Source organism: Crassostrea angulata, chromosome 10, assembly GCF_025612915.1.
Source record: "Crassostrea angulata isolate pt1a10 chromosome 10, ASM2561291v2, whole genome shotgun sequence".
Taxonomy (NCBI): Eukaryota; Metazoa; Mollusca; class Bivalvia; order Ostreida; family Ostreidae; genus Magallana; species Magallana angulata.
Genome location: NC_069120.1, coordinates 16874029 through 16884832, shown reverse-complemented (window position 1 = coordinate 16884832; position 10804 = coordinate 16874029). Strand labels below are relative to the sequence as shown.

The following is a 10804-nucleotide window of genomic DNA, read 5'->3' as shown; positions in this document are numbered from 1 at the left end:
GAACTTGGTTGGTCCGAGCTTCACAGAAGATTTGATCACATACCAACCAAGTTTATATTTCCGGGAACATTGTTGTTTATTACTTATGTTTACGTTTGAGAAAGACAAATTGTCCGTAATACATTGATATTTATAAGTGTGTTTAAAGTATAAAATAATGCAATCGTCAAACGCAGAGTGCATGCGGTAATCATTTTGACGTCATGAAAAAGTTCACACAAAATTGAACGTGATAAGGAATCATATTTGCAAATGTAAATATCAGAGATTGATATCATGTTTTGAATGTATATTTCACTATTTTAAATTTTTAAAATTCCTTCAATGTGATCACGTTAAACATACCCCACCCAACCTACGAATCCAAGCGCAAGCATGCATTTTTTTTTAAAGAGCCGATGGTGTGCTGTCCTTGCTATATTCCTATATAGTCTTCATGGGTTCTATAAAAATTCTTTTTATTTTTAAAACATTGACGGAAAGCAAAACACTTTGTAAAGCTTGTACATTTCTATAAAACTGTAAAATGTGGATTCGCAGTATTAACTATAAATCGATGTAAATGAACGATTACAAAGTTCAAATTCTTTCCGATTTAAATTCCAGATTTTTAGGACTTATTTTTGCCGACAATTGATTTATTAAGGCTGAAAAAATAATTCCTTCAGGAAAGCTATTTCTCCTACAGAAATTCATTTTCCTATGAGGTATTTATTTTCAAAGGTACATATTTCACCTTCAGGTAAGACACACGAAAAACAAAAAAGGTTATACAAGTATACTCTAGCTCTAGGCAATAGGCAATCATTTGGTATACATATATGGATATTTAGGAAACTGCATCTTAAGCGGGTGCAAAAATGACAAATTCTATCTTCATTTCGTGCAGTTCGTTATTTTTTTTATTCCCGGATCCGCCTTTGATATACATTTTTAAAATTCCCGAATCCGCCTATACTTTAGCTGGACTATAAATGAAATAGAAACCGAAACTAGACAATATTTACTGAGAATTAGACTGTCAGAGAAACAGACCTGTCGATGGAAGAAGCTTTCTGTATCTTTATTATTCTGCTTGCATGTACAATATTTATTGGTAATAATCATAGTCAAGCTTTGCATGCCATCTCCTTGAGTATAAGCATTTTCTTTGTTTTGTTGTTATGTTTTCCCAAGAACATGTTTAGGAATGTTTATAAATTTATTAACATCTTTTTATTATTAAAGATACTAATCATAAAAAAAACTATTGATACATGTAGTTTTTTTTAAATTGATTTATGTAGTTTTACATAGCACATTCAAGCAGAATTTTAATTATAATATCTACCCCTTAAAATTATATCCTTTGATAAAATTGGTTTTAAAAACTGAACACATTCGCTTTTAAACTGGCTTGCTACATTTATAATAATTTATAACACTCGAACATACTTTAGTTTTAGTACATCAGAACAGGTATGTCTCATCCATCAGTGATGCACTTACAGAGAGTATACAACACACAGAGACGTGCACTGACCAGGTACTGTACCAGTATGACATATAGATTAATGTATATAAAGCATGTACATGTATATCTAATTGAGCCCCTGTCACACGGTCACGATTATGAGCTACGATTTTGTACGAATTCAATAATCGCACTTTTTCAGGGTTAATCGTAGAGATAGTCGTAGGCTCTCTTCCTTCATCGTAGACTCTCTTTCTTCATCGCAGCAAATCGCCAAACGCGGCGATTGTTTTGAGCATGTACAAAGCAATCGTGCCCACTACGATGTTTTACTATTCGTAGACTTTCGTACGACACTCGCAGTGCACTCGTGCCCATAGTCGCAACAAATCTTCGACATTCGTAGGAAACTCGCAAAACTTCGTAGTACTTACGATGCTACGGATATCCTTCGATCTACTCGAGTATTCTACGAGTTCATGCGATTGTTTCTCGAGTCTTCCCCGAGAGTTCGATTTAATGCAAATACAATACAAAAACAGGCGATCGGGGGCGAGTGCATTACGAGAACATTTCGAGTGAACAATGATTTAGTTTGAAAATACGAGAGTTAAGTGAGTGTTTTGCAATAGTATTCTTCTTTTGATTACTAAGTACATCGTTCAGTAATTATGTAAGTTTATTACAGAACCTTGTCTTTCGAAATTTTACATATACTTGTAATTTCTTCAGAAGTTTTGTTCTTCATTGATAATCTTATTAAGGGAACAAATCAAACATTACTGCTGTCGATTTCATGATTTTTTAATCAATTCATGAACTAAAACAATATCTTCTTGTTCGTTTATAATTACAATAATAAACTTCTGTCAGCAAATTATTAAAACAATTTTACTCATAATGCATACTTTTTCATAATATGTATTTTGTTGGTAATCTTAACTCACAAAATTACATCTACGTGTAGGTGTACGTGTTTTCGTATACTAGTATCTTTTATTATCTATTTGAATATTGCTCTGATTGCACTAAATTCATCTTATGTGAAATTAAAAAATACTTCCAAATAACTGTTTTACTAAAAAATGCAATCATAAGTTTGTTTAATAGTCACTTTATAAATTAACATACCAGATATATAATCGTAAAAACTATTTTTTCGTGGGAGTATCGTGTATAAATCGTACAATTTCGTACTCATTCGTGAAAGTATCGTATAAAAATTGTCTTCCATCTTTCCTGCTTGTAGGAAAATTTCAAAGCGTTCGTTATTAAATCGCCAAAATCTGTTCATGAATCGTCACAACTCGTCCAGTTATCGCACAAACATCGTACAATGTCCAGCAGACATCGTAGTAGAGTCGTACTAGATTACTAGAGTAGTCGAACAAAGCACCGTTTGTAGCATTATCGCCTGACAGACCTGGGATTTTTAAATGTAAGTAATTCGTGGGCAATCGTAGTATAAATCGTGACAGTGTGACAGGGGTTTATTAGGCTGAAGTCACTCATATCTGCACACTTAAAAACTGTCTGTTGGGGTTTTTTTTTATTATGAAAATATACATAATTTTATATGCACAAAAATTAAACAAATCCCTTTGTCCATGGAGTGAATCTTTTACCAGTAAAGGTGTAGTTACATTAGGTATTTATCTCTTCATATAGCTAGTAGTTTAGTTTCACAACTTTAACCAATTTTTTGAATGGTAATTTTTTTTATATATTCAGAGCTGTGATCAGTATGCATTCGTTTTACGACAAAATGGGTTCAAATCACTGGATTTACAACCACGATGTGTATTTCTAGAGAGAAGTGGCATACCAATACACAAACACTTAATAAAACATTTCATTTTTGATTACTGGGAATTGCACTGTAACGAAGCAGGTATGTTGTTTACATACAAGACTATATTTCTTTAATGAGAGAGAGAGAGAGAGAAAGAGAGAGATTTAGAAATAAGAGTTAGGGCTGATTAAATAAGTATGTAATGGTAAAATTGAATGACTATTAAAGAATATGTTGGAAGTAACGTATACAACTTCATTTTCTAGGCATTAATATACCGAAAACCACAAGAAACAAATGGAAAGACATATATTACACTGAATCCACCACACAAAAATCCAACTGGTTACAATACGGCAGTAGGTATGGTAGAGAAACTGTTCAAGTGGTCCATCTGACCACCATCCTAGCCCGCACTGGTTTGTTCAGCGTGAGTGGTCTACTCGTGGTCTGTCAGGAGGAGTACGACATCGATAAAGTGGTTGTGACCGACCGCCATTCAGCGTTGTGGGGTCTGGTGACATGGGAGGGAAACCGTCGTTTTGTTCCACGGAATATTGATAACTGGGCGATCAGATATATTAAAGAGGTTTTCAGAAAACATGTGCACAACTCCATAAAACGAAAAATACATACGAAACAACTGCATTTCTTGCTGTGAAATAAATTGAAAAAACATGTGTTGTTGATATTTTTTAATTAAAAAGGCTTTTTATTCGAAGAAATTGTCTTTTTGGGAAGAGGTTTTGCTTTTTTGTTCGGGTAGATTAGACAATCGTATTAATCTTCTTATGTGTCAGAGGATATTATTGTTAATGCAATACGTGACCTTGTAAACCATCCAACATGTACGGTGCATAAGAACGAGGCATCTGTGTCCTTTTACTTCATCAGAGTGGAAAACTAGAGCTGTTTTCACTCTTTGTTCGGCTTCTGTAAACTTTTTTCAGAACCAATGGCACAATATCATCATTCTAAACGTATTTACTACAAAACGCATGATTTAGTTAATGTGTACATTGTAACAAGAAATGAGAGGAATAAACAAAATTAAATTAAAAACTTTATAATATATATTCTTCTGAGGACTATGACGGTTATGAATAAATTCAGCTTAGTGTACTGAGGGTTTAATGGTGAGTTTTAACGTCACCCCTGGGGATCAGAATTGAACAGGTGTTCGTTTTAATTTAATATGAATGTAAATAATAATGTATAGAATAGAAGTATGAAATCAATTGTAGCATGTAATTAGTAATTTGTTTAAAATTCATTTACACGATGATAATTGTGTATAAGGATTGAAACAATATGTCATTCCTTATCATATCAAGAAACTTGTTCCCATTTTAAGGGATTTTTTTATTAATTTTAAACGATTCGTTAATTAGTCATGTGGTTTTGTAATTTCTTCTTAATGGTTTCTTCTTGTTGAGATTCATAAAACATTTTCGGTGTGTATGTTCCTCTATTGTATGTGATAAGATTTTCGCCTTTGTTCTCATTCACCCTTGCGTATTGTAGTAAATAACAAGTCGAGAACTTGACGGAAAAGGCCGAGCGATGTTCCGATTGTGTCCGCATGGTGTCTTTGCTGCTTTTTTTCTTCTTGTGTGTTTTAGGTCTGTCTTTCGTCATTTCTCACTTACTTCTTTACGTCTTTGCCTTTTTCCGTAAACCAATATATAGTCGACCTCTGGTTATTTCTAAATGAGCTTCAGAATCTTCTTACTTGTTTTTAATCTGATCTACATGTATCATTTTCAAAAAGGCTGTCTCGTTACTCCAGGTTTTCTTTCTGTTCTGTTTTTTTTCCTAGCGCCTCCTTGGCTATATTTGTGTAGCAAAATATTGCTATCTTGTTTATAATTTCATCTTTTATATGTGATTTTCCTACATGTATAATTGTTCTTTGATACGATATTCAAGTATAAAAAATATCTGTATCAAATCTTGTACATTTGACCTTTCTCTCTTCATTATTTTACTTTAGGAAATAATGTTCCTTTTCTTAGAAAAAAAATAATAAAGGACAAATTGAATAAAACAATCAGCTCCAATGCATGGATTCTCTTGTGATATGAGACGTCGACAGCTAAATTTGAGCGCATCGGTCGCCGTTTGTCTGTCATTTCATCAACTTCTCATTATTTCGACTTCTCTTTCTTTCTTTCTTTCTTTATTTCCTCCCAAAGGAGATTATCATAACATATTTACAAGAATACAAACATATAGACAATTGTAGAGAAAACGGCTAATATAGGTCTACTATAATGCAAAGATTCAGTACATAAAATACGTAATTACCAACGAGTTTACAGGTGTACACACTCTATATCAATACCAAAATATAAAGTATTATTATTCATATAACACTGTAATCCTGTGACATTTATGTGTATGGACAGGATGTTGCACGTGACATTCTATAATAACATGCTGCTGCATCCCTAATTAGGCGGAAATTAAGAAGGTGCAAACTATAAGAAAAATCAGTAAATGAAAGGCCTGGGAGTGACCCTGCGCCTAAAAGAAACAAATAGAGGTCGTTATTACTAAGTCCACAAAGGTCAGCAGATAAGTTAATGTCGAAATTTTCTATAACAGTTTGCCACCAAGCTTCTCTAAATAAATAAGTTCCATCACAAGAAGTAGAAACATGTTCAAAAATATTTATGAACAATTTTTGACATAAACTGCAGATGTGCGGGGGAAGGTCTTGGAGAGTCCAAAGTTTGACAAGAAATTTACATAGAGTAACTTCCTGAATGTCGCTAGGAATTTTCCATATCCAGTCTGGTCTGCTGTTTCCAGTTATATGTCTAAATTGAGTAAAGTCGTTGTCTCGGAGCATGCGGTTTGATCTGGAAGTTGTAAAGTGGTAAAACACAGCTGAGTTAACGGTCTTTTTCCATTCAAGTTTATTTAGAAACAATCCATTTTGTAGATACGAGTTCAGATGTTCTAACAGATTATATTTATCCAGAAGGTGAATTACGTCGGGAATAAAGCCGTAGTGTTTGCAGTTTGGAGAATCGAGGTATGAAAAAAGGCGATGAAGAAAGATCTTTTTCGTGAGGCATTTTGTGTCCATTAAACAGAGACGGCCAAAGAACTGTAATTTACGTTTGTCGATTTCGGAGGCTAGTATTGGTAAAAGTCCAAAAATTGATTCACACATATCTGATCTTGTATGTTTTGGAAGATTCATGGCGTGTTTACATATGAAGTGCTGAAATACACCCAAAGCGCGGTTGTCCTTCTGCTTCAGGTCACACCATAGCTCACTACCGTACAGAACACTAGGAAGAACAATCCGTTTGTAAAGCTTGGAAAGAGTTGCGGGATTGAGGTGTTCACTCATTTTGAGGGCAAAATACGTTTGTTGACCTTTTCTGCATGCTTTTGCTGTTCTTTCTGTTGGGTCAAGCTTAGCATCTAGAAGAATACCAAGATGGTTATATGATTTTGAAATTTTAATGGTGTCGTCGCCAAGTTTCCAGGAAAGAGAACTGTTGTTGATGCCTGTTGGAGAGAAATGTAGAACATTAGATTTCCTTGCGTTAAATTTGAATCGCCATCGAGTAGAGAAGTCGTAAGCTGTGTTGAGAAGGGTTTGAAGACCTCGTGGTGATAAGGATATACAAGAAATATCATCTGCAAGTGCTGGATTTGAAGATCTAATGCTGTGGATTCCAGTATTTGGGTTTTGGTTTTGTAGTTCTTGTAGGAGATCGTTTATAAATACTAAGTAGAGGAATGTTGAAAGGACTCCCCCTTGCCTCACTCCTTGGGAGATAGGGAACCAGTTGGAGTTTTTCTGATTCACGGCAACGGAGCAAAATGTGTCTGTATGTCAATCGTCGATAAGGGTCCAAAGCGATCCTTTCACACCGAGTTGATGTAATTTACACATGAGACCATGTCTCCACACAGTATCGAAGGCCTTCTGTGTGTCAAGAAAGGCAACATATACTGGGCTACCTTGCTCTAGGTTATGAAAGACGGTTTCTTGTAAGTTGAATGAAGCTGTTATGCATCCAAGTTTTGGCTGGAATCCTTGCTGCTGTGGATTTGGAAAGAAAACGGAAGGGAGAACATGAACACGAATCCTAAGCGTAAGAAATTTTTTTTAAAAAGTTTCATTAAACAAGGAAGAAGAGCTATCGGTCTATAGCTGTCAGGTGAGCTCTTTGTTTTGTTGTTACCTTTGTAAATAGGAATAATGAGATCTGTTTTCCAGATAGATGGGATTCTGCCAATGTTGATAACTGCGTTAAGGAGGTGTGCGATGCAGGTGAAGAGTTGAGGTCCTCCAAATATGAGATGTTCGTTCTGGATACAGTCGAGCCCAGGTGCTTTTCTGCGTTTAAGTTCTTTGATAGCCTTGGATATTTCAATAGCGGTAACTTCACCCCCCGGTAATTTCGATAGTGTTTGAAGTCGTGAGTTTTCCTGAATAACCAGATATGAGTTTTCTGTGGATTTGTAAAATTCTGAATCAAAATTTTTGCTTTTTGTTGGGTTATAAATTTGTTCAAAATACTCAGCAAAACAGCTTGCAATTTCATCCGGGTTATCAACGAGTCTGCCATCAATTTCGATTTCCGGGTAGAATCTTGTGTTCCTGGGTCGCTGGCGTTTAACAAGCTTCCAAAAGAGCCGCACATCACACTCGGAAGCTTGATCAATATCGTGGAATACCGTTGTCATGTATCTGTCGTGTTCAGCATTAAGTTCATTCCGGAACTCGCGTTTAGCTTTTTTGTAGTTCTTGTAGGAGTCGTGTACCATGCCTCTGGGACGACTCTCGATTAACAAGATATTTCGCATTTGGCGCTCTCGGTCGTGAAGGAGTTTGACTTCAGGTGTCCACTCGGGTCTTAAGTGAGGTTTAAATTTTGCTACAGGAATAAAAAGGGATGCAGCAGTGTATAAAATATGGTACAATTTTTTGCAGAAATTGTCAAGATCTACAACAGAACTCAACCTTTGTTCAAGTAAAACGACGTCTGAAGCATTGTTAATATACAGTTCATAATGTTGCAGTTGGTTTACATCTGCCTTATGCCAAGCTGGTAAAGCGCTGCTTTTTTTACAAGAATAATTGTATTTTACATGTAAATCAATAGACATTAAAACTGGAAGATGTTCAGATGTAGAGCTGAATGTGCCTTCTTCCAGAATACGGTATTTATTAACGTTGTTGAAAAATGACCTATTGCACAGGATAAAATCTAATGTTGTCTTAGTTTGCAAAAAAGTGTAACTAGACCTCAAAATAGGAAAATCATTCGAAGGAATACATATGTTATTGCGATAGGTAAAGTCTTTGAGAGCTTTGGCTTTGTATTGGTTTACATTAGGTAATTCTTTGTTATATAAACTGGCATTGAGACACCCCCCCCCCGATTATTACATCCCCAAGAGTGCAAAGGTGATTAAACAATGCATCTAGTAGATTTACCTCTGTTTGATATGTTTGAATGTTGCTGTCTGATGGAAGATATGCGCCTAAAACATACAACGAGCGTTGGTGTTTGCGTTTAACTTCAATTCCTATAATACGAGAAGAAGTTATATCGGGTATTTCTGACACTGTGTGTAGCAGATCCTTCCTATACATAATCCATACCCCTCCCTTTCCCACAAAAGAAGAATAAGGTTTGTCTGTATTGTTACAGCTGTGTTCTAAATCTATATGTACGAAGCTTGAGTATTTTGAGTTGATAGTGTCTAGGTAATTAATATAACGCTTGTTGGTTTGAGTTTATGTTCACAAATTATTGCTATGCCACAATTGACAGTGTCTAAAACATTTGATAAGCTGAGAGATGATGACATTATACCACGCACATTCTAAGATGAAGACCAAATTTACACAATATATGGAAGGTCCCATTATATTGTTGTAAAGCTTATTTCATTAATGGAGAATAAAATATTAGGTTGTGTGGAAATCTTTCTTCAGTAAAAACTTGCAAATATCGTTCAGTTTTAAAGAAATTAACAATAGTATATTTATTGTATGAGAAGATTTTTTTCCCCAAATTAATTTCCCATATTCCATGTGTACTGTATTAAAAGAATTCGAACTTCATTTGTAGAGTTTTCACTATATCACTCAGCTTTTAAAGTTACTTTTTATTACCAGGCTTACTTTAACAATTTTAAATGGCTCATATGATTATATTTGCATCTTTTTCATTAAATAAAACCCACCAAATATATTGGTATCTTTCTTTTTTATTGTTTTTTACTCGCTTCCATTCAAGATTTGACTATGTACCTAATTAACTGAGTGTATTCGTGGCGGGACCTGTGTGGTGCACAGAAAATGTCAACATATATATGACAGTCTGAATAGAATGGAATGGGAATACGCGGTAAGTGGTCCTTTAGACTATGGTGTTCCGATGAGGCCACTTCGACCTTCGCACTTTCGCCTTTAGGGCGTAGATGCGAAGGCGAAAGTACGAAGGCGAAGGAGCGAAGATGCGATGGCGAAAGTACATGGGCGAAGGCGAAGGAGCGATACTACTTCGCTTTCGCAACTTCGCACTCTCGCATATGCAACTTCGCACTTTCGCCTCGCCTTTTTGATTGCATTCAGCAAGTCTCGGTCGATTACATAGAATTTAATGATCGTACGTACTCAACAAGGTTTTCCGATTTATCCACATGCGCTAGGCCATCGTGCTTAATTAATTACTATTTCAGATTGGTTACTTGACTTTAGCAACCAATCTCAAACGGTAACCCCTTTGTTTAGAATTTAGTCATGATAAATTTCATCGATCTATCGACCGGTACAGCTAGGGGTACAGTCACCATGCATTTCCAATAATCTGAGCAAAAAACCGTAGCATCAGTCGTCAATTAATAACGAAATACAGGGTTCACAACTCTTTGTCAAATTAACAAAGCGCGTATCATGTTTTTGTTTATTATCAAATTCAAGTTGCTGAATTTACATGTAAATGCACTACATCACGGTAGCTATTTGTAACGCTAGAAACTGTAAATTACATTGATTTCGTTATACTTGCAAATACATGTAAAGAAAAAACTTGTTTAAAGAAAAAGAAGATTTTACGGTATTATACATGTTTTCATAGCACCATGTTATCAGAGCTCCGTATGTATCTGTTGAATCATATCTATACAAATAGTTCAAACAGTCTGACATGCATGCAACAATTTTATTTATAAGCCCCAAGAGTGTTTTAACATCTATCATCCGAAAAACGAAAATTAAGTTGCATCTTTCAAATACGTTTTAGTGATATAGAGCTCTTATCATTCTATCAAATGCATGTAGTTAAACAAGCGTTTAATGATATATCATAAGGGCGATCAAAGTTAAATCCGTGCATGTATTAATTCGTTACAAATGTTCTCAGAACTTCAAAAACAACATGTGCTATCTTTAAACTAGTTTTATAAGCATTCGGATAAGACTGAATTTCTCAATTACTGTAAATACAAGTAATGTTATGTATTTGTGTTGATATGATATTTCTTATCGGGATCGGAATCCAGTTGGTAACAAGTGCTCC

The 10804-nt window shown here is 35.0% G+C and overlaps 1 protein-coding gene across 1 annotated transcript; it reads left to right on the top strand.

Annotated features, from left to right (window-relative positions):
• Positions 1-996: 996 nt before the first annotated feature.
• On the top strand, positions 997-3926 carry LOC128167393 (uncharacterized). Its single transcript, XM_052833095.1, has 4 exons — positions 997-1096; positions 1440-1525; positions 3185-3344; positions 3512-3926. Exons 1-4 carry the CDS (start codon positions 1042-1044, stop codon positions 3904-3906), a joined length of 696 nt encoding a protein of 231 aa, XP_052689055.1. The 5' UTR covers positions 997-1041; the 3' UTR covers positions 3907-3926.
• Positions 3927-10804: the final 6878 nt, after the last annotated feature.

Bases quoted from the DNA above. Each gene is read 5' to 3' on its own strand.
- LOC128167393 (XM_052833095.1), top strand. From the start codon at position 1,042: ATGGAAGAAGCTTTCTGTATCTTTATTATTCTGCTTGCATGTACAATA. The intron at 1,097-1,439 runs GTAATAATCATA...AACATACTTTAG, and splicing joins TGCATGTACAATATTTATTG to TTTTAGTACATCAGAACAGG. The intron at 3,345-3,511 runs GTATGTTGTTTA...TTCATTTTCTAG, and splicing joins ATTGCACTGTAACGAAGCAG to GCATTAATATACCGAAAACC.